At 37.0% G+C, this 24,039-nt stretch overlaps 1 protein-coding gene across 2 annotated transcripts in view; it reads left to right on the top strand.

Moving 5' to 3' along the window:
• Window positions 1-88: 88 nt before the first annotated feature.
• Window positions 89-24,039, top strand: part of APPL1 (adaptor protein, phosphotyrosine interacting with PH domain and leucine zipper 1) — a 32,648-nt gene continuing 8,697 nt past the window's right edge. For both annotated transcript variants that reach the window (XM_043442375.1, XM_043442376.1), the window contains exons 1-15: window positions 89-257; window positions 8,031-8,129; window positions 9,351-9,410; window positions 9,930-10,001; window positions 10,901-10,988; window positions 12,404-12,445; window positions 13,020-13,078; window positions 15,878-16,024; window positions 16,915-16,997; window positions 17,716-17,874; window positions 18,559-18,747; window positions 20,692-20,734; window positions 22,007-22,063; window positions 23,175-23,266; window positions 23,653-23,835. In XM_043442375.1, the coding sequence (XP_043298310.1) occupies window positions 204-257; window positions 8,031-8,129; window positions 9,351-9,410; window positions 9,930-10,001; window positions 10,901-10,988; window positions 12,404-12,445; window positions 13,020-13,078; window positions 15,878-16,024; window positions 16,915-16,997; window positions 17,716-17,874; window positions 18,559-18,747; window positions 20,692-20,734; window positions 22,007-22,063; window positions 23,175-23,266; window positions 23,653-23,835 (1,427 nt within the window). In that variant the 5' untranslated portion in view covers window positions 89-203. The remainder of the gene's footprint in view (window positions 258-8,030; window positions 8,130-9,350; window positions 9,411-9,929; window positions 10,002-10,900; window positions 10,989-12,403; window positions 12,446-13,019; window positions 13,079-15,877; window positions 16,025-16,914; window positions 16,998-17,715; window positions 17,875-18,558; window positions 18,748-20,691; window positions 20,735-22,006; window positions 22,064-23,174; window positions 23,267-23,652; window positions 23,836-24,039) is intronic.

The following is a 24,039-nucleotide window of genomic DNA, read 5'->3' on the forward strand; positions in this document are numbered from 1 at the left end:
GCGAGCCAATGAGCGCGCAGAGAGGCGGAGCAGGCAGGCCGGCGGGGCGGGATTTCCCGCGCGATCGCGCGGCCGCTCGGCCCCCGGCGAGGGCGGTGGAGCCAGCGAGAGAGGGCGGGTCGGGGTCAGCTGCTGCAGGCGGGCGGGTGCGGGGAGCTGTGGGCGGCCGCCTCGTCTCTTGCCACCGCCCTCCGTTTGCCACGATGCCGGGGATCGACAAGCTGCCCATCGAAGAGACGCTGGAGGACAGCCCACAGGTTAGGCGGCGGGAGGCGAGGGAAGGAGCGGGGCTGGCCGATTCCAGGCCTGGCGCGGCCGCGGCCGCAGGTGCCCGCCCTGGCCCAGGTGGGCGCCGCCCCCCAGTATCCCTGCCGGTCGCGGGCGGCGCCCGGAGCTGCCGAGGCCGGGCCGCCCTCCCGAGGCCCGCGTGGGCCTGTGTCGCTGGGCCGAAAGCCGCGCTCGGGGTCTGGGAGTCGGCGGGCGGCGACCGAACCGCCGCCGCCGTGGCTGGTGGGCCCGGCGGTCGCTACGCGCGCGGGGCTCCCTTGTATTTGACAAAAGATGCTTTTTAATTGCTGTGATGTGAGGTGATAAATCCAGATCCTGGAATTTTCTTTTCGAAAACCTCTTCGGAGGAAATGCAGGAGGAGAAAAGACCCTGTAGACTCAATGATTTCTGACCAGGCTAGGAAAGGACATGGACAATTTTGGTGGGGGAAATACTGAAAGTCTGTTGATTAGCTCGTGCGGAAAGCCCTCGGCGAAGCCCGTCACAGATCCCAGAGCCTCCGGGCCGAGTGTCGTGACCCTGAGTGCAACCGCTGTCACTCGGGCGTTGCACGCCGAGAGGTGGACGGCGCCTTTGCGGCTCCACGACTGCTGCGCCCGGGTTGCAGACTTGGCTCTAGTAAACTCATCAAAATAAAAGCCCCGTGTTTTGTGCATTGGGGATGATGCTGGGGTGGTTGCTGTAGCTTAAGATAGTCTCTTAAGACAGGAAGACGTAACAGGGACTTATGTTTTCAGTACTGAAGAATGAAATCAGCTATGTTAAGAAAAACATGCTGGTGGGGGCTGGAACTTGGGCTGAGAAACTTCATCCCTAGGCCTGTCTTCTTACACAATAAGGGATTCGAGACGATGTTGCTGTTGGGCTACCACTTAGAATGAAGATAGTTTTCTGAAATGTTCATTTAGAACTACAGTTACACATATTTCATGTGTCTTGATGGTTTAATATGACTCCAGAAGAACAGGAGGGAGAGGCTAGATCCCACTTTCCTGTATGTCTTGTCTGCCATGGATATGGTGCCAGTTTTGACTGCCTAGTTGGAGTTGGGCTCTGATTGTAGAATTGATTGGGTTTTTTTTCACGCTGAAAGTTATCTTCACAGGCCTGATCCCTGCTGGTAATGTACTCTTATCAGCCTATACTGACACAAAGAGAGACCGACTTCTTGGCTTATTTTGACTGCCAGAATAATAGCCAGTTCACATATTTAATGACTTCTGTAGTATAAAGTTATAAGCTACATTTGTTTCAGATGTTTAGCAAAAATTTTCTGGGATGTATTGGTCAGGTACACTTTGTCATTTTATTTTTTTTATAAGACTCAACAGGCTGCCTTACCTTTCTTCTCTTACCTGGCCTTGCTTTTACAGCTGCTCATAAAGACTGCTCAGAATGGGTTACACAGTGCCCTTAGCCATGACTTACGAGGAGGGTATAATCTATTAACTTATCTAATTTCTTGAGTTTTTCACACAGTAAGTTTACAACTTGAGCATTAGTTTTGTTTTGTTTTGTTTTTCTGTTTTTTACAAGCATGTGCCATATTAGTATTAATTTTTAATGGAATAGCCACATTGATAGTCTTTCAATTTCTAGAAGTAATAAATCTGAACTAGTTAATATTTATGTGGGAAAGTTAATTGGGACAACTGGGATTTAGAAAGGGAAGACATTGGGAAGCAATTCTAGGGGAAAACTTGTGGCAAGAATGAAAGCCCTGGATTTGGGATTTAGGATATAAGGGTTTTAATCTTTACTGCCAGTTGGTACCTTCTACTTTATGGCAAGTCACTTAACTCTCTAAATTTCACCTGTTATAGATAGTGAAAGTTTTAATCTTTGTACTTGATTATAAAAATAATAGTTGTTTGCTTCAGAAAAATTAAAGTTACGGAAAGCACAGTTACCTGTCTAGTATTCAGCAGCAAACTCTGTTAATAGTTTGCTTTCTTTTTTGTAGGTTTTTTTCTTTCTCTTACACCTTTTAATGTGATTGAGATTATATTGTGCATAATGATTTTTATTTGGCTTTAACTACATATCATAACTTAAGTATCTTCACACATTATTACATACTGAATAAACAACTCAAAGGTTGCGTGTTTCCTTGACTGACTTAATATGGTTGTCCTGTTGTTGGACTTTTGTAGTTTTATATAGAGAGCCGAGATTAATGCTTTGGGACGTAAATTTTTGTTCTTATCTGGACTGTTTATCTAACATCAGTTCAGTTCAGTTCAGTCCCTCAGTCATGTTGAACTCTTTGCGACCCCAGGGACTACAGCATGCCAGGCCTCCCTGTCCATCGCCAACTCCCGGAGTTTACTCAAGCTCATGTCTATTGAGTCAGTGATGCCATCCAACCATCTCATCTTCTGACGTCCCCTTCTCCTCCCGCCTTCAATCTTTCTTAGCATCAGGGTCTTTTCAAATGAGTCAGCTTGTCGCATCAGGTGGCCAAAGTATTGGAGTTTCAGCTTCAACATCAGTCCTTCCAATGAACACCCAGGACTGATCTCCTTTAGGATGGACTGGCTGGATCTCCTTGCAGTCCAAGGGGACTCTCAAGAGTCTTCTCCAACACCACAGTTCAAAAGCATCAATTCTTCGGCGCTCAGCTTTCTTTATAGTTCAACTCTCACATCCATACATGACCACTGGAGAAACCATAGCCTTGACTAGACGTCAAGTAATGTCTCTGCTTTTTTAATATACTGTCTAGGTTGGTCATAACTTTCCTTCCAAGGAGTAAGCGTCTTTTACTGTCATGGCAGCAGTCACCATCTGCAGTGATTTTGGAGCCCAAAAAAGAAAGTTTTCCACTGTTTCCCCATCTATTTGCCATGAAGTGATGGGACCGGATGCCATGATCTTAGTTTTCTGAATGTTGAGCTTTAAGCCAACTTTTTCACTCTCTTCTTTCACTTTCATCAAGAGGCTCTTTAGTTCTTCTTCGATTTCTGCCATAAGGGTGGTGTCATCTGCATATCTGAGGTTATGGATATTTCTCCCAACAATCTTGATTCCAGCTTGTGCTTCATCTAGCCCAGTGTTTCTCATGATATACTCTGCATATAAGTTAAATAAGTAGGGTGACAATATACAGCCTTGATGTACTCCTTTCCCAATTTGGAACCAGTCTGTTGTTCCATGTCCAGTTCTAACTTGCTTCCTAACCTGTATACAGGTTTCTCAAGAGGCAGGACAAGTGGTCTGGTATTCCCATCTCTTAAAGAATTTTCCACAGTTTATTGTGATCCACACAGTCAAAGGCTTTGGCATAGTCAGTAAAGCAGAAATAGATGTTTTTCTGGAACTCTCTTGCTTTTTTGATGATCCAGCAGATGTTGGCAATTTGATCTGTAGTTCCTCTGCCTTTTCTAAAACCAGCTTGAACATCTGGAAGTTCACGGTTCATGTATTGTTGAAGCCTGGCTTGGAGAATTTTGAGCATTACTTTGGTAGCGTGTGAGATGAGTGCAATTGTTCAGTAGTTTGAGCATTCTTTGGCATTGCCTTTCTTTGGTACTGGAATGAAAACTGCCCTTTTCCAATCCTGTGGTCACTGCTGAGTTTTCCAAATTTGCTGGCATAAAGAGTGCAGCACTTTAGCAGCATCATCTTTTAGGATTTGAAATAGCTCACCTGGAATTCCATGACCTCCACTAGATCCGTTCATAATGATGCTTCCTAAGGCCCACTTAACTTCACATTCCAGGATGTCTGGCTCTAGGTAAGTGATCAAACCATCATGATTATCTGGGACGTGAAGATCTTTTTTGTACAGTTCTGTGTATTCTTGCTACCACTTCTTAGTATCTTCTGCTTCTGTTAGGTCCATCGCATTTCTGTCCTTTATTGAGCCCATCTTTGCATGAAATGTTCTCTTGGTATCTCTAATTTTCTTGAAGAGTACTTTAGTCTTTCCCATTCTATTGTTTTCCTCTATTTCTTTGCATTGGTCACGGAGGAAGGCCTTCTTATCTCTCCTTGCTATTCTTTGGAACTCTGCATTCACATGGGTATATCTTTCCTTTTCTCCCTTGCTTTTCACCTCTCTTCTTTTCACAGCTATTTGTAAGGCCTCCTCAGAGAGCCATTTTGCTTTTTTGCATTTCTTTTTCTTGGGGGTGGTGTTGATCCCTGTCTCCTGTACAATGTCATTGTACAGGATTTATCTAGCATATAGTCTAAGAAGTTGATAACAGAAAGGAGGAAAACTTTAAAAGCTCCTGATATAGATGTATTTATTAGATTATTTAATCCTAATCAAACGTGGCCTGCGAACTGCTATATAAAATAGAACTTGGAAGTTGTGAAAGACTACCCTGAATTACAGTTATTTTTAGTTTTGTTGTGTGCACCAAGTTGGTTTAGTCATCTCCAACTCTTTGCGACCCTATGGACTGTAGCCTGCCAGGCTTCTCTGTGCATGGATTCTTCAGGCAAGAATTCTAGAGTGGGCTGCCACCTTGGGGTTCTTCCCAACCCAGGGATCAAACCTTGGTCTCTTATGTCTCTTGCATTGGCAGGTGGGTTCTTTACCACTAGCACCACCTGGGAAGCCCCTCTTTTTAGTTTTACTTTACAGTAACTAGGTATTAAAACAGAGGTATGTTTGCAAGTCCAAATCCAGATAATTGAACAAAAACATTTTTAGGTTTTATCTTGCTCAAACTGTACTATTCTGCAAAAGATATCATTTGTTGAAATAGGAAATCTGAAGCCTATACTAGATACCTTATCCATGTTTATATATTGTTTTTAAGTGAGAAACTTTCTGTTTAGTAAGAACAGAAGTGAAGTGAAGTCTCTCAGTCATGTCCGACTCTTTGTGACCCCATGTTCTGTAGCCTACCAGGCTTCTCTGTCCATGGGATTTTCCGGGCAAGAATACTAGAGTGGGTTGCCATTTCCTTCTCCAGGCGATCTTCCCCACCCAGGGATCCAACCCAGGTCTCCCACATTATAGACAGACGCTTTACCGCCTGAGCCACCAGGGAAGTCTCAGTAAGAACAGAGATGATCTTTGAAAAATAATTGATTTGATGTGTAGATAAATATCCATGATTCATCCAAGCCAGAACTGGGAAGACAAACTTCAGTCTCAAATGGAGGCTTTTCTCTTTGGCATAATGTGAAATACTCATAAAATATGAGGCGTACTTTTTAAAATTCACATTTTTATATCTCTTATATTGAGATGCCTCTTATACTTGATGTTGTTTTACTTGTAATTGCCTGCAAATGTACACACTTGGTTATTTCTCCTAGTCACATGGCTGACCAAGTGCAACTTTTCAATGTTGAGCCAACAAATCAATTTAACGACCACTTGAAGGATTATCAGTCTTGTTTTTTGTCTGAAAATATTTCTTTGACAGTTGGTAAAATGAAGCAAGTGTTGCCATCAAAACTTGCTGACTGGATATCAATAGTTTGGAAGAAAATACTGAAGATAAAAGTGGAGCGCTTCTAAGAAATATTTGTCACCTGCTTGTGGTACAGAATAATACTGGATGTGAAAACATGGCTAGTGATGACTCTTTTTTTTTTTTTTTTTAGTGATGACTCTTATGTCAAAAAAATACAAGAGTTGAAATTACAGGGACTTTCCTGGTGGTCCAGTGGTTAAGACTCTGTACTTCCAATGCAGGGAGCACAGGTTCAGTTCCTGGTCAGGGAAAGAAACATGCAGCATGGTGCAGCCAAAAAAATAAATAAGTTGAAATTTTAGAGCTGTATTAATTTAGGCAACTTGTGTTTTCTTTTTTTGTGTTTATGTGAGAGTTATATATAAAATTCTGCCAAAGATCTGTTCCCATGAATATAAAGTAAAAACTTCAAAACATAAGAAAATCTGAATTCATAGCTTAATTGCCAGCATTATTTTGTTTGTTATACGTGCATGCTCAGTTGCTCAATCATGTCCACCGCATGGACTGGGGCCCATCAGGCTCCTCTGTCCATGGTGTTCTCCAGGCAAGAATACTGGAGTGGGTTGCCATTTCCTACTTCAGGGGATCTTCCCAACCTAGGGATCGAACCTGGGTCTCCTGCATTGCAGGCAGATACTTTACTGTCTGAGCCACCATAAAACTGGTGCAGCTCATAGTGGATGTCATCATGGATTCTATGAAATGGTACCATATTGATTGCATTTGTGTAAGCTACTAACTTTAAACAGTCATTATACAATTTTGAACTTGATATTATGAACTTAAAAACACAGGGAAGCTATTTCAACACTGTTTGAGGCTGAGAACATCCTTTTAAGTTTACTACATGTTTTTGCATAATGTTTTATTCCTTGAATTAGAATGATCATTTTTTGAAGATAAAAAGAAAAACCTAAGTGGCAGATTTTTCTTAGGAATGGAATTACCTAAACAAGATTTCATGACATTTTCTTTTTTACATCTTAAAATAGCACTTGGGGAATGGGAGTAGGGCACTAGAGCTAAAAAAAAAAAAAAAAAAATTCTGTCAGACTTAAGTCTCTGAAGCATACTTTGGTTTCTTTTCAGATCGTATAAATTTTTTTCATTTTTAAATCTCGGGGGCATTGGGAAGTACCGGACTGAGATAAGCTGGATTCATATACTGGCAGAATTTTGTGCTGCTTTTTTTTTTTTCTTCAATCATAGTGACTTAGCTGCTGCTTCTGAAAATAGGAAGCTAAGAAAACGTTGATTTTTAAAAACCAATTTCTAAGGCTAAGGTGTAAATTAACTAATTGTACAATAAAAGTAGACCCTGATGCTGGGAAAGATTGAAGGCAGGAGGAGAAGGGGATGACAGAGGATCAGATGGTTGGATGGTATCACCAACTCCATGGACATGAGTTTGGGCAAGTTCCGGAAGTTGGTGATAGACAGGAAAGCCTGGTGTGCCCCAGTCCATGGGGTCGCAAGGAGTTGAACTTGACTGAGCCACTGAACTGACTGACAATAAAAGTACAAAGTTGCTTTTTAGATTTTAAGCTGTAATTATCTCAATAATTGTTGAAATTTAATTCTTTGCCTGCCTATGGGATATAAAAAGGTGATCATAGTTTGCCTTAATATGCTGTTTCCTTATATCTAACAGTCTTAACATTTACTGACTGACAAGTTTTTACTCTGAAAGTGCAGGTAATTTTTACATGCCCATGCTCATTGTGCAACAACAACAAAAAGCCTAACACTATAGAAATGTATAAAGAAGAAGAAAAAGGAACCCCAAAGTCTGCACTCAGAAAAAATCCTGTTAGCATTTTATAGGCCATGTTGGGGATGGAAAGGGGCATTGTGGTGTGATTTTGGATTGCAGTGGGGAGGGGTTTGATATCAATACAACTAGAAGAGACTGGAAAAAGAGAAATAATCATACTAAATTATCCTGAGAAGAGATATTTAAAATATTTATACATGCAGTACTGTTAATTTAGTCTTATCTGAGTCTGTAGATTTAGTCTTAATTGCAAACTTTCTAATTCATAAAAATATACCTTTGTGGTTCTTTCTAAGGTTTTGTGACATAGTTGGAAAATCTGTCTGTTTTAATGAAGTGAAATTGAGAATAAAGAACTCCGACATCTTGGCATTTCTATCAAAAGAGAGAAAATAGATTAAAACTCAGAACTGTTAAGAGTTCTAGTATCCTATGATTTTTTCCTTCCTTTAGGGGGAAAAAAAAAAAGATTTCCACTTGATTTATATAATGGTTAACATAAACTTACTGTTTTTATTTTATACAGACAAGGTCTTTACTGGGTGTATTTGAAGAAGATGCCACAGCTATTTCCAACTATATGAACCAGTTGTATCAGGCTATGCATCGGATTTATGATGCACAGGTAAAGAACTAAAGGCTGACTCAGTGCATTTATAAAATGAATCTTTAAGTCCATGGAGACAGAAATAGTATGTCTGTTATTTAGTGGTGTTTAGCCCTGTCTCTGTTGCAGAGTAATAAACATTTGTTGAATAGATGAATGAAGATTCAGTATTTTGTGTTACAGAGCTCACATTTCCATTACTGGTGTATAGTTTGTAGCACTACAAAAGTGATGAAGCATCTGCTCCTCTTCCCCAAACACAGTAAGGACTTTCTTAGCAAAACTCATTGATAGTGATCTTTGCCTAAGATTTGACTGAAAACCCCATATTGTCACTAGTATTTTCTCTAATCATGTTTTTAATCTTACGGGATACTTACCCTTTTTGAGCAGAGGGCTTGCAAGTAGCTAGCCTCTATCTAGTTAGAAGGTAATAAAGATTAGATATAACTCCCAGGTATCAGAAGATGAATTTTAAAAGAAGGCAACTAGATTTTTTAGTTGAACAGACAAAAGATTTGAGGCTGTGTTTATGCACCTTAATTATAAGCTTTAACAGCAACCTGGGTCCTATGATAAACTCTCCTTGGGATTAATTAAGAGCACCAGTTTCTTTTTTTTTTCTCCTTAATTTCTCTTCTTTCTGAACTCAAATGTTCATTAGGTACTTTAAAGTTACTGTGATAGCTATTTATTTTTCTTAGTGATAGGTCTCTCAAGAATTTGATTTCTGACTACACAGATTAATGTGTAAAAGAAAAATTACATTTGTCATTATACTCATCACTGAAAAAAGTCTTTAAAAAAAAGTATTACCTTCCTATGGCTGTGTTGCTGTACTACATGACTAGGTCGACCACATTTTGGTTGTATGTTATTAAATGCTTCATGGTCTAGTATCAGCATGTAGAGAACAGGGATAATCAGTCAACACTGTAGACTATCTTAAGATTTTGCAAAATAACATTATATATAGCTTACTTCTAGCTTTAACTATTAGTTTTTATTAGCCGAAAAGAAAAAGCACACGTCTGAAATACTGCTAAATTCCTTGATGGTATCTATTTCATGGTTTGAGTCTCCCTTTAAAGTGCTTTAGTTGTAGTTCCCTTTCCAGTGATTTAAGAGAACATGTTGTACAGTATTTAAGTGATGAATAAAAGTGGCATAGGTATCTTCAATTAAAACTTCTTTCTTTATCTGTACTGTTGTGTTAATTTGAATGTTCATGTTTTCCAGAATGAATTAAGTGCGGCAACACACCTGACTTCAAAACTTTTAAAAGAATATGAAAAACAGGTACTGTATATGAAAGTTTTAAAAATATGATTTAAAATGTGTAGTGATACATTATCTATATAGATAAACAGAATTTCTTTTCAGTAATCCTAAGCACTTTAGAACTCATAGAAGGTAATTTTGATACGCCATTGAAATTCCATTATGCACTTATGTCTAATTTTAATGACTTTATGTTAGAGACAGAGGTTATCTGATTTGCTTCTTTTTTCAAATGAAGAAACTGAGGCTTGCTCAAGGTTACACAGCTGGCTAGCAGAGGAACTGGAGCTAATTTTAAATCTCTGAATTCCTAGTGTGGTGTGCATTCCTATATATCATGTTGATTGGTTACTTAGCAGACATTTTAATTAATGTGTACTAATTCTATGAATTACACTATTTTATAAAAATGATGTTTTTAGAGCTTATTCAAAATTTGTGAAGTTTTCTGAAGTTATTTAAAAATGAAAATTACAGTGCCAGTCACAAAAGACAGAGCACTGGACCTTTACTTCATCTCTGTTTCTCACTTTTCAGCGTTTTCCACTGGGAGGTGATGATGAAGTTATGAGTTCTACTTTGCAGCAATTTTCAAAAGTTATAGATGAGGTAAATACTTACTTTATTTTGCTTGGATAAGTGATCTTATAATTAAGTTACTCAAGTTGTTTAGCTTTTATTGGGAACTTTTATTATGATTTTTATGAGTAAATCTCAATTATAAAAGATTACTATTTAAAGAAGGACCTTGTTTCCAAATCTTGGTGACTGTCTTATAAAAATAACACTATATATGTCTGATTAAAGCAAATTGTTTTCAAGGAATAAATGTATAATTGTGCTCTCTTGACTCTCATGTAACATTCAGCCTTTCATTGTGTTGTTTGATGTAGGCAGGGAGAGAAGAGTTAAGCTGTTAACTGATCACAGGACTGCCAGGGAATTCCCTGCCTGTTTTTTAATTGGGTTGTGTTTTAGTACTATGTTTAGGAGTTCCTCATTCTAAAGAATACATGTCCCCTATCAGATACGTGACTGGTAAATATTTGCTGCTATTCTGTGGGTTGTTTTTCTGTGTTCTTGACCATATCCTTTGATGCATGAAAGTCAATTCTGATGAAGTCCAGTTTCTGTTTTCTTTGGTTGCTTGTGCTTTTGTGTCATTGCTAAATCCAAGGTTATCACATGCTTTCTTCTGAGAGTTTTTAATGGAATATTTTTGACTATCACAAAATTATGTGATATTAGTGTTCCCTTTTTATGTACATGTTATGAACATCTTTTTTTTTTTTTTTTAAACTGCACTTCCACTACAGGGCAAGTGGGATCTTAGTTCCCCAACCAGGGATCAAATCTGTGACCCCTGTAGTGGAAGCGCAGACTCTAAACTGCTGGATGCCATAGAAGTCCTTGTATCAACACCTTCTTACTAGATTTTGTGTAATTTCCATAATGCTGGTTGATTGTCTCTTTTTAGTTATTTGGGTTTTTGATCTTTCTTTTACCAGCTTAGCTCTTGTCATGCGGTACTTTCAACACAGCTTGCTGATGCCATGATGTTCCCCATTACCCAGTTTAAAGAAAGAGATCTGAAAGGTATTGAACTAAAGCTTATGTTTACTTTCATTAGCTGTCAGAAGATCATTGCTTATAAAATGTGTATTACTGTACACCTTAACCATTTCTGACTGTAGCAAGTGTCACTTTTACTTCAGTTGTTAAACATTTATAGGGGCTCCTGCTAGATGTTAAGCTATATACTGAGGAGTACTGATATGAGTAAGATGCCACTTCCCTTGAAAAAGCTCAGAGAAAGAGATGGGTAAACATAATTATGGTACTCTGTCTCTTGTAATCTGGGATGAGCATGGTGCTGTGAAGGCTGGCTCAGAGTAGGGTATCAGGAAGGCTTCACCACAGATGTAACATGAACATTGAACAATGAAGAAGAATTTGCCAAGAGAAGAGAGTCTTGTTTTATTAGAGGGACCAGAAAGCATAAAGTTATGGGTTGTAGAAATATATGGCTTGCTTTGAGAAATTCAGTGTGGCTGCAGTGTTGGATGTGTTGAGGCATGGTGGGAGACACCTCTAGAAATAGATTAGATCATGGTAAAGATGTTGAACTTGAGCTTATAAGTAAAGAGAAGACAATGGATGTCTTTAAGAAGTGGACCTATTCTGTTTTTGGAGGGTGCTAGGAGAATGGACCTGGAAGTTGTGAGAGTGCAGTGAGGTGTGACCAAGGCCTTAGCTGGGACAGGGGCATAGGAGATGAGCTGTGTGGGTGGGTTGGAGTGATGGGACGTATGGGGGCTGGCCCCTCTAACACTTCATGTCTCAGTAGCTTGTGGTGGGTTCCCCCCCCCCCATTTAGTATTATCAGGTGATAAAACGAGAGCTTTATAGACTTAACTTTGCTTTCTTACAATTTACAATCTCAGACAGTCATACAGACTTACCTATACAATATGCAGATAGAATAAAAATATTGAGCTAATGTATCAGTGATGATAAAGTATTTAATGATACATGGAATAAAGATGTATTTTAGAGATGGAATTAAAATGTCTTGGTAATCTTCAAGAATAATCTTTTCCAAGGTCAAGAAACAAGACCTCTTTTCTCAGTCTAAGGGGACTGAATGTCAAAATCTTGTCAATAAAATGTTTCTCATTCAGCATTTGAACTTATTAGAGTCAATATCAGAAGATCAGTAAGTTGGATTCTGGTACTAAATCAGGATATTTGTATATTTGAGAATTTGAAGTAGTTTTAAAATTTATTTTTCTGTCATATTATAATTTGTGGCAAGTACAATTTCTGGTGGTGTAACAATTGCTAATGAAAGTAAATGTTCCCTAGGGCTAGTTGAAACACAGTAACTTTTTCACTTTAAATGTTGAAGTTTGAAATATTACTTGGAGTTTTAATTATAGCTTAAATTTCTAAACATAATTTAAGATAGTTCAGAAATATGCTAAACTTAAATTATTCTTGAACTTTTCCAGAAATATTGACATTAAAGGAAGTGTTTCAGATTGCCAGTAATGGTAAGCTCTGATTACTTTGTACAGTTATTTCTTGCAGTGATCCAAATGATGCACTTCCTTATCAACATAAACCTGTAGCTAGATTTTATGTAATAATCAAAAAGAAATGAACCTAATTAAAAACTTAAGTGAATATTATTTAAATCTGTTGTTATTTAAGTTGCACTGTTTGTCCTAGAAGAAAAATTTCAAAGGAAGTTAAATCTTGTGGTTTGTTACCTTCATGATACCTAAGAAGGTGGTATATATTTTTCCTTCCTTATTTTCCTGTATATTTCAAATTTTCTTTAGTGAGCATTTGCTGTTTTTGTACTAAAAATACTTTAAAAAAACTCTTAGTAGACTACTGTGTCCTTGAAATTAAATGTTTTTACCAATTTAATAAATAGAAACACACTTTAGGGTGTTTCTGTGTGGCTGTGAGGAACGTAAGGGTTCATTGATCACATAGTAGAGAATTCTTATTTTGCTTCAGTATATCTGTTGAAAGATGCACACGTGAAACCCATTAAAGCACTTATAAGTTTTGCAAAGTATTATTGCATTGTTGTTAATAGTCATTTCTGTTTTCCAGATCATGATGCTGCAATTAACAGATATAGCAGATTGTCCAAAAAAAGAGAAAATGACAAGGTTTGGTACATATTAATCCTTCAGTATCACAGTTAATGGGCTTCCCTGGCTGCTCAGTGGTTAAGAACCTGTGTGCCAACGCAGGAGACGTGGGTTCAATCCCTGGGTCAGGAAGATTCTCCGGAGAAGGAAATGGCAACCCACTCTGTTATTCTTGCCTGGGAAATCCCATGGACAGAGGAGCCTGGTGGGCTACAGACCATGGGGTCACAAAGAGTTAGACACAACTTAGTAACTAAACAACAACAACACATCGCAGTTAACAACTGTTTCATGAGATGGTCTACTTTTCCAGTTTAAAAATGCAGTTTGCCAGCAGTAACTTAGTGCATTTTGCTGTATTACTCTTAGTTTATTCTTTCCTGCAGTTACTTTAGAGCCTTTCTGTTAACTGTTAATTATCAGAGAATTATTAGTTGTCTTTTTAAACAAAATATTTTTCTGTTGATAGAATTTAATAAGTAAACATAACTATTCCAAAAGTGTAATTGATGCCCAGGTATAACATCATCCCCTTTCTCTTTGTATTTTGATCACATTGCATTTGTTTTGTTAAATATGTGTACTCAAAAGTGGGTTCTGAGATACTGTGGTGGAAACGTTGAACTGTTCCATACTCAACTGAATGAAATTCTGCCACGAGGCCCTCCTCCTTTACAGTGAATATATGTGTTCTGTGTGGATGGATGGATGGATGGATAGATGTGGGCCTCCACCAGATATTTGTGAGGGAGGTAGCCTCTGTGCCGGGGAATTGTATCTGCAGCCTTGCCTGCATCTGCTGGTAGGGGCACAGTGACCACTTGTGGGGATCCACGGTTGGGTATGATGGACAGTGAAGCAGCCGCTGTGACACAGAAAGGGGGTATTCTCTCCCAGAATCAGCACACAGGCTTGCTTTCTTTGACTACTCAATTTTGTGCAGATATTAATAAAATATACACATTTTAAGAGCTACATTCATTTGTTATTTTGACACAAAAAGGTAATTAAAGACTCTGAGGATGAATTTTATTTTACATTGCCTCTGGCTGTTACAGGTAATTTTTAAAAAATATTTCCACTAATTTACTTGAAAAATTTGTTGAGCACCTACTACATAATGGTGACTGTGGGGGAAACAATGTGAATAGGTTCCACTTCTGTCTTCAATGAGTGGATAATCCACATTTATTAAAGGCTTCCTGTATGAAGGCATACGGCAAGAGCAGCTGCCAGAATACAGGGATTAACACGGAGTTAAGTGCAGTAAAGAAGTCTTAACAAAATGCTGGGAGAGCACAGACAGGGCAGCGTATCTTCTGATTGGTAACTTGGGAAAGGTTATGCTTTTAGGAGGTGCCATTTGCACTGAAGAGGAGCAGATACCAGTGGTTTGGGATTAGGGGAGAGGGCATTTCTAGAAGAAAAACAGCCTCTGCAGAAGCACATGGTAGAGTCTGGAGAGTGTAAAAGTTAAGAGCACTGGCTCTGGAGTCACACTGCTTGGGCACTAATCTCAGCTCTGTGGCTTATTTGCCTGAGGTCATACACTGGTTAGTTAATTTCCCTCTCAAAAAACTCAGTAGTGGTGAAGATGAAAGAGAATACATATAGATCACCTGGCTTTTAGCAATTATTATTATTTCTTGCAATAATTATAATAATGGAAAGGTAATCATTTCAGTGCATCTGGAGCACAGGATGTATCGGGAGGAGGTATGACTAAACAGAAAGAAAGTAGTCATTTGGGGCCAGGTTCCTATGCTAATGACTGAAATATGTGTTATCGAGGGTAGGCAGCCACCAAAGGATTTTAAGCAAATGAATAACAGCAGGCAATTGTGTTAACAGAATTAAAATACTAATGGAAATATGAAGGGGACAAAGCTAGAGGGAATCCAAAGAAAAGGTACTGGAATAGTTTGCAGAGGTATTAGAAGAACCTCAGATAAGGTTGCGATTGAAAGTGGAGAGGAAGGAATACTTTTCAAAGATACTTTGTAAGTAGAATTGACAAGACTTAAGGTAGGAAGAGGAATAAAAAATGAGTCCTAAAATTCTTGGATGATGGATGGATCCAGGAAAAATTAAAAGAACTAAGTAGAGGAGCAAGTTTTATAGGGAGGATACTGTCTTCAGTTGTGTACGTTTTCAGCACACACACACACACACACACACACACACACACACACACACACACACAAAGAACCCCCCTGGAGATCTGCTTCCTCTAACAACTGGGCGAATGAGGGGCAGGATATAAAAACTGGGGAGTCATTGGTGCATTGGAATATTCTTGGTACTTGATTTGGTATTCTAAGGAAAGCAGGAAAAGAGAAGAGACAGAATGTATTATGTAACAGGTGCTCAATGAGTATTTATCATCTGAGTACAAGAGACATGGTTTAAGTGTGGGCGAAGGAAAACAAATATAAGAAAAGAGGCGCAGTAGGGAGAGAATGGTATGCTGTGAACTCAGAAAGGTCAAAGATTAATGGCTAAGCTAAAACCAGACTGTTGTTTGCTTTTCCTCCAGGCTTTAGTTCAGTCACTATACCATTCTCAGTTATTTGCAGAATTCTGCTTTTAATGTGCATTTTAAAAAGAAAGTGGTTGGTAGTAAAACAGGAAAACTATCTTATCCAATATTCTTCAGGATTTTTATCTCAGAAAATAAGAAAGCTATGTACAATTGTGGGCAATGCACTTTTTTCCTTGGATAGTCTCTTCCCCTTGGCCACTACTAAAGGTAACTTAAAATCAAATAAATAATTGTATTTTTATAAATAATTGTATTTTTAATTTTTTCACTCAAAGGTGAAGTATGAAGTAACAGAAGATGTCTACACTTCCAGAAAAAAACAACACCAGACCATGATGCATTATTTTTGTGCGTTAAATACTCTTCAGTACAAAAAGAAAATAGCATTGTTAGAACCTCTACTTGGGTATATGCAAGCTCAGGTGAATACTGTACTGTGTTTTGGTTTGTAACTGTCCTAAGAACTTTTTTTAAAGTTTGATTTTTATGTTAAATGTAAAGATATTACAAACTAAGGTCAAAATACTCACTTTTGTCTGTTTTTAAAGCATTTTTTAAAATGTCGTCAGTGTGCTGTCTTAAGGAAGTTAGGGAGAAGGGTTTTCCTTGCAAATGAAGATTTCAGATATTTTAAGGTAAATGAAACACACCTACCTTAGATTTAGACCGTGTCCGTCTCAGTTGAGGACAGGGAACAGAAAGCTAAGGGAACTCCGGAGATGCTCCTATTGCTCAAGCTTCCACTCACTCTTGTTTTATAATAAATCTGAAAGAGAATGGACATGCTTGAGTTTGTCTCATGTTCCCTGCATACCTCCTGAGTTAAAATTAATGGATAAACTCCAGAGTATTCCAAGAGTTGTACATCAGAAAATTAAGTTTGAGTAACATAAGAAAAAATGGCAGTGCCCTAAAAGGAGGAGTTTATGAAATTTGAATATTCCTTTGAAAATGAGTGCTTATTATTCCTCTGATATAAAATGTATCTTTGTAGTAAACATAAAATAGTTTATCTATATGACTTACTTGAAATGTTTTAAAATATCTTTTCTAATTTTAAAAACTTACTTACCATATGTATGTGTTACTGTATAAGAGGATGCATGGTGAAATTTAAGTGTAGTTTCTTCAGTGACTCGATGCTCAGTAAAAATCATTGTAAACTACAACCTATTTTTACACAAATGGGAATAACCCTTTTTTACTTAACTATGTATCTTGGCAATTGTGTATATGATTCACTCTAAGTATTTTGTGTGTGTGTGTGTGTGTTTGTTGTTAACCCTCCCACTTCCACACCCTCTTGCCCCAGATAAGTTTCTTTAAGATGGGTTCTGAAAATCTCAATGACCAACTGGAAGAATTCTTAACTAATATTGGAACAAGTGTACAGAAGTAAGTATTTTCTTCCTTAAAACTGAAAATGAAGTTAAGAGAATAAGCTAACCGCTAAATACCATAATCTAAACATATTTAGCACTTAATTTCAGATGGGCTGTTTTCCCTGCCATGGGAGTGTTTCTTGAGTGGCTTGTGGATGCTTCTTGGTTTTCTCACCATCTTTTCCATAGCATTTGAACTCTGAATTTCATAACAGTGTCAAATCGGATGGTATTTTTATTGATTTGAAACTAGGTTTTGTGTCTGAATATAACAGGCACCTAATAGTAATTATCCATAAGTGAATTATCTTCACAATTATCTAAATTACAGAGTATGGATGGGAGATTATTAAATAAATCTTGCTTCCGAAGCCATGAAAGATTAGAGAGAGAAAGCAGTTCTAATCAGCTTCAAAATCTGAGCAGTCATGTGGTTAATCTGTGATATGGAAAGAGATGAAAATGATTACTGTTTAAAGGTATAGGACAGAGCAGTTTGAAAATTCCTCCAAAGTGAGTCATTTGGTGTGGATTCATTAGTTTTGGAATTTGGTATTGTTTTCAAAATATCTAAAGTTTCAAAACGTAAAGCTGCTTTATAGCATGCTACTTTAACCAGCCATGCTACTGCAGTTCTTTAGGAAAACATACAGAACAAATATACAGAGAAATGAGATAGGTGAGGTGTCCTTTGTTGTGGTTGGTAGTAAATAATCTGTTCTCTGTGTTAGTGTTCGCAGGGAAATGGACAGTGATGTAGAGACCATGCAGCAGACAATAGAGGACTTGGAAGTAGCCAGTGACCCCTTATACCTGCCTGACCCAGACCCCACAAAATTTCCTGTTCATCGAAACTTAACCCGAAAGGCTGGATACCTTAATGCTAGGAAGTAAGAAAACTATTGTTATTTTCATATAATGTGTATCAATTAAGGCAAGAGCAAGTCAATATACTATACAGTTGATATCTCCAAATTGTTTTGATTTTACTAAATATAGAATATTTTTACTAATACCACAGTTAGTATTTATGTCCAACTTTTTGACAGATGAGGTACATGAGTAATTTTCAGAAGTAAAATTCTATTTAGATTTTTACCAAATGATTTAGAATTATTTTAAACACTGAAACCAATTAGAGTTTAAATAAATGGCATAACAAGTGACTGTTACGATAATCATTATCATAATTTAAAATATATGTAATCACACCATCAAGTCAAATGTTAGATTTTACCTGAAGAAAGGATAAAGGAAGTTAACTCGCAAAGTAAAATAAATTCTTTTGTTTTGAATTTATTCCCTTGAATGTTGAACTATATTTTATGGAGCATCATTATGATAGCTACAATTTGATCATTTCCAATCTTGTTTTGGAAATATATACATGCTCACTCACATAAGGGGGTCAGCATATGTGAATTTATGACTGAAAAACTGATGTTTATGTTTTTTAGGCACCTTGGTGCCTTTTTGCCTGCAAAGTCTTTGTGATGGGCTTTATCTTGTGTCTGGCTTATGATGAGATTTTAGGTGTGTTGTTATTAAAGAATAAATGTACTTTCTTCATTTAGTAAAACAGGCTTGGTGTCATCTTCCTGGGACAGACAGTTTTACTTCACGCAGGGTGGAAACCTGATGAGTCAGGCCCGTGGGGACGTAGCAGGAGGCCTGGCCATGGACATAGACAACTGCTCAGTGATGGCTGTGGACTGTGAAGACAGGCGGTACTGTTTTCAGATCACTTCTTTTGATGGCAAAAAGTTAGTATGTTTCTCTACTATTAAAAAAAACTGTCATAGCTTAAACTACTGAAATGGGGGATAATTCCTTTGCATTTGGACAGTGTGTAGATCTTTTAGAATTGTTATGTATTAGGATTATTTCCTTTTTAATTTTGTAGAAATTAGTTGAATTTTCCTTTTTGACTTGCATAAATGATGTCTTAATATTTTGAGGCTGTCAAAGCAAGTTTATGTTGTAAAGACGTGTGATTTCATGTTAAGAGACTGGTTACTGAAAGTCCAGGTGTAGGGAAGTCAGCACAAGTTAGTATGAGGAGTTTCAACATGGGGTCAGAAAGTTTGAATTCTGAATCCACCAGCTACTTTGTAGTCTTAGACAAGTTATCTAACCTCTCTAAGCTTCATTTTTCTACTTGTAAAATGGGAGGTGGGAGGGTCTTCATTTCTATTTTATAAATTGTTATGAAGACTAGAAATCTAACATATGTAATGTGCCCATGTGTAGTAGGTACTATTAATAATATTTCAAAATGTTAATCATACATTTCTGATTATATTAATTATTTAGGCCATTTATGGTTATATGCCATTTTTAAAACTTCTGTTACCTTTGCATTAAACAAGACTCCCATAAAATAGCTTTTAAAACAAATTTTTGAGAAGCTCAGAAAAAACATAAAAGGGAGTAAAAAAAAATATAAAAGGGAGTATGAAAAAACCTCACTAACCATAAGCAACAATTAACTTCTTGGTTATTGCCTTACAGTTTTTGTATTTTGTTCTAAGTACATTTTTTAAATAGTTGAGAAAGTACTGAATGTTTATTTCATAGTCCTTCTGTAAACACATAATGGATGTCAGTTACAGTATGCCACTATGACACTAGATGTTGGGAGTCCCTCTGTTCCTTTGTCCAAATAACCTAACTGTTAATGTTACTGGATGTATTTATGTTTTTATATTTTCAGTTTTCTGCTAATGCTTAACATGATTTCCCATTTCATATTCCCAGTGTGATGCAAAGTTAGCAAAAACAATTTTTTTCCTAACTCTTAAAATATTAACCTCTATAGATGAACCTAGCACCTATAATACAGAGTGAAGTAAGCCAGAAAGAGAAAGACAAATACTGTATATTAACGCATGCATGTGGAATATAGAAGGATGGTACTGGTGAACCTGCAGGGCAGCAATGGCAACGCAACACAGAGAACAGGCGTGTGGATGCAGTGGGGGAAGGAGAGGGTGGCATGAATTGAGAGAATAGCATGGAAACATATACATGACCACATGTCAAGTAGATAGCCAGTAGGAGTTTGTGACACAGGGAGCTCACCCCAGTGCTCTGTGCAGTCTAGAGGGGTGGGATGGGGTGGTGGGAGATGAGAGAGGTTCAGGAGGGAGGGGACATGTGTACGCCTGAGGCTAATTCACGTTGATATATGGCGGAGGCCAACACAATATTGTAAAGCAATTATCCTCCAAAAAAAAAGAAGAAAATATAAACCTCTGTAGAAACTCTGTATCTCCTTATGTTAGTGATTAATATATTGAAAAGTTTTACTTAATAATATTCAAGGAAAAATAGTAAATAAAGAAGTAAAATGAGTGTTTTCTATTAAGACTACTGACTTGTATTTGAAATATATGTGGTGAGTGTCAGAAAGTTGAAATGCGTTGTCTTAGTGTCGGTGTCCCTTTTCTGTACTCTGCCTGCTGAAAACCAGCACATTTCTTTTTTGGTACCTCTTGGCATAGATAGACAAAGTGAAGAGCTGTTAAAATCTAAGTCTGATACCTCTGGTAGTTAGTCTCCTTGGTTACATGTTTTCTGTAGTGTTTTGTTTGTTGATACTGATTGGTTTTATGTGTATCTTTAAAGGTAAAAATTTCTCATTCATGTTAAAAGTACTTCAGAAAAAGTTGAATGTAAGACTTTCTTGGTTTTTTTTTTCTTTTCAGGTCTTCAATTTTGCAAGCAGAGAGTAAAAAAGACCATGAAGAGGTAAAATTTTATCTATTCATATTTGATTTCTTTAGCACCACCTTAAGCAATTTTTCTGATGACAGGACATGTTGATGTGTTCATTTTAGAAATTTGGGAAATCCTGGTTTTTTCATAAAGGTCAATTGTCCCTCAAGCAACATTCTTAAGTTTCACGTGGAATTTTGTAAGTGGACCTATAAGGAGAAACCTTAGAGATCATTGTTTGCTGTCCTTTTAGAAGCTCAGATTCAGAAATAGCCTTGTGACTGCTGCTCCCTGGCAGGCTGTTAGTATCATGAGGCTAGAGTTAGTTTATTCCCTTCTCTTACCAACCCTCTGAGACAGTATTTGCTGCATTAAGAACATAGTAGCAGCAGATGTAGCATGGCAGTAAGCAACTAAGGCTTAAAACCTTGGGGAAATGAAAGAAAGAAAAACAAAAATCTGGGAGTGTTTATTCTTCCTTGTGACTCTTTTGTTTTTGGCTCCACTTTTACTTGTAGTACACCAAATATGGAAGGTAAGTTACTACTAAGAACTGACAGTTGAAAAACTGTGTCTTGAGAAATCGTCAATGAAAATATACTCTTTAGTTGATTCTGAGCCATTTTATCTGGTATTACATAATTGTCTTGGTAGAAGACAATGTTGGAAATTACATAGAGATCAACTTTTATTTACTTCTTATAGAAAAGAGTAGGTATTAAAGCCTGCTTTTGATCCCTGAGGAATACAAATATATGTCTGCTCTTTGCAGGGTTTTTACCAAACAGAATAAATATTAGGTTAGTTTTATGAGGCTCCTCAGGTACCAGAATCCTTGAGAGTGAAGCAGAGGATGTGGGGCGAGTGTTTTCTGTGTTATTTATAAACCTGAGTGGGAAGTATGTAAAATATATTCACAAGGAATATATTTAGCTCTTAACTTTTTTTACATTGGTATTAATCATGATATCTGAGTCCAGACTGTTTTATTTGGTTGGGATTGGAGGAGGATGTGATATTAAAAAGATAATTACAGACTACTAAATTATAATTTAATATGATGGCTATATTTTTAATGAAATAAATATGGGATTTAAAAATAACAAATCTCTTCAGTGTTCTGTTATACCTTCAAGTATTATACATATATATGCTTTTGTATATAGGAAGGTATCTTATAAGAAAGATTATATGTTACTTCTACTAAAACTTCTATGTTAGTTAAATATTGAATGCTCTCTTTTAGAAGGGAAGCTCTGTAGAAAAAAATACTAATCATATTTTTCTGTTTTTTCCTCTTGGCAGTGGATCTGTACAATAAATAACATATCTAAACAAATATATTTAAGTGAAAACCCAGAGGTAATATTTTTATTTTATGGTATCCAGATCTAGCAAAATTTAGTAATTTGGTGGCTTATATGACTTTTATTACATTTTCTCAAGTTCTGTAATCTTTTAACTTGCTCCTGAATGTTTTATAATGATCTTATGAATTTAAGAAAATCAGTGCTAACTGTAGAGGAGTCTTTTGCTTTTACTAACTTGATCTCTTGCCAATCTAGATTTTTCTTTCTGTTATGTCACTTGGAAACAACAAAAAATTAAAATGCAAATTAGATGATTTGTTTATTAACAAGGAAATTATTAACTAGGGACTACAAAGGGAATACAGAGTTTGGATTTGAATAATTCAGACTTACTGTACTTTTATCAGAAGTCAAAGTTTTAGTATTTTTGAACTTATCCAGAATTATTTATGAGAGAAGAAATATTTAATAACTTTGTGATAGTGTGTTCATATTTTTGCCTAACTATAAGACACAAGTGCAAAAATGTTTTGTGATTATTTTTTCTAGTGTACATACTGTTTTATTTAGCTCATGTTTTAAATAAGTTTTAAATTATTTAATAAGTTTTAAAATATTTCTTATGGAAACTTTTTTCAAATCTATCCTGAAAATATCCATATTAACTTTATCAGTAAATACACAGATATTTCTGAGCATAAATACATTCTGTAAAATTATGTAAACTTCAGCATCATAGTCATATACTTAATATTTTGTGATTATTTCTTACTCCTTTTAAATTTCTATACTTAGCAAGTTTGAGTGCACATATGCTAGGCACTGTACTAGGTGCTAGCAATACAAACCTTAATCTTAAAAAGTCTGGGAGTTAAAAATTTAAAGAAAAAACAATATTTCCTATTATGTATATTAATAGAAAAAAAATCAGGTTTTTCCCTTAGATTTATAGGAAGTAAGAGGAAACTTAAGTTATAATGTTGTGAAGTTAATCATACATATATCTTAATACTAAGGCTAGAAAATGTGGAACTACTTTAGTAACTTTTACAAAAGTACAATTTAAGTTTACAATTTAAGTCAAGACCACTCTGAGAATTCAGAGTTATATTTAAACTGTTGGTTTTCTTGCTTTACTAACTAGTCCTTTTTTACAAAAACAGGAAATCGCTGCCCGAGTAAATCAGTCAGCCCTGGAAGCTGTCACCCCTTCCCCGTCCTTCCAGCAGAGGCACGAGAGCCTGAGGCCGGCGGGGTGAGCTCCCAGACCGTGGGTTACTCAGAGGGCTGTGTGGGCTGCTGACAGTGTCAGCAGACACTTGGATTTTAGCAGTGCTAGCTACATTAGTACAAAATAGTTCTACAAAATGTATTTTCAAATTGGTGAATTCACCAGCAAGAGCACTAAATAATAAGGATTCCAAATTTCCTTAGTGTTCATCCCTAGGTTAACGTGATTTATGTTTCTGAATTTAGTAATTGGAAGGAAATCTTTTGATAAAGTAGCTGTGATTTGGGATTGTACTTATTAAAATTTGTTGTCATCGCTTTATAAAATTATACTTTTTTCCTCATGGTTTCAGTGTTTAATGTCCAAGAGAAAACTAAATGTAATGCCTTCTTGTTTTCTTCTCTGCTTAGACAATCTCGGCCACCCACAGCTCGAACCAGCAGTTCAGGATCCTTAGGATCTGAGTCCACAAATTTGGCTGCCCTCTCTCTAGATTCTCTTGTTGCCCCAGATACCCCAATACAGTTTGACATCATTTCTCCTGTGTGTGAAGATCAGTCTGGCCAGGCAAAAGCCTCTGGCCAGGGAGGCAGGTGGGTGATAGGTCTGTAAAGCTGTAAGGCTTATGAGTCCATTTCTGCAGTTGAGAGCCATCTCTCACATATCTTGTGCATCAGCTATGTTTTTCTTTCTGTAATTACCTAACAGAATTTTGATAGTTGAAGAAGAATCATGAAGGCTTTTCTCTGTTTTTGCCTCAGTTAAATGAGTTCAGATAATTTAGTTTTAGAAATACT

Source organism: Cervus canadensis, chromosome 22, assembly GCF_019320065.1.
Source record: "Cervus canadensis isolate Bull #8, Minnesota chromosome 22, ASM1932006v1, whole genome shotgun sequence".
Classification (NCBI taxonomy): Eukaryota; Metazoa; Chordata; class Mammalia; order Artiodactyla; family Cervidae; genus Cervus; species Cervus canadensis.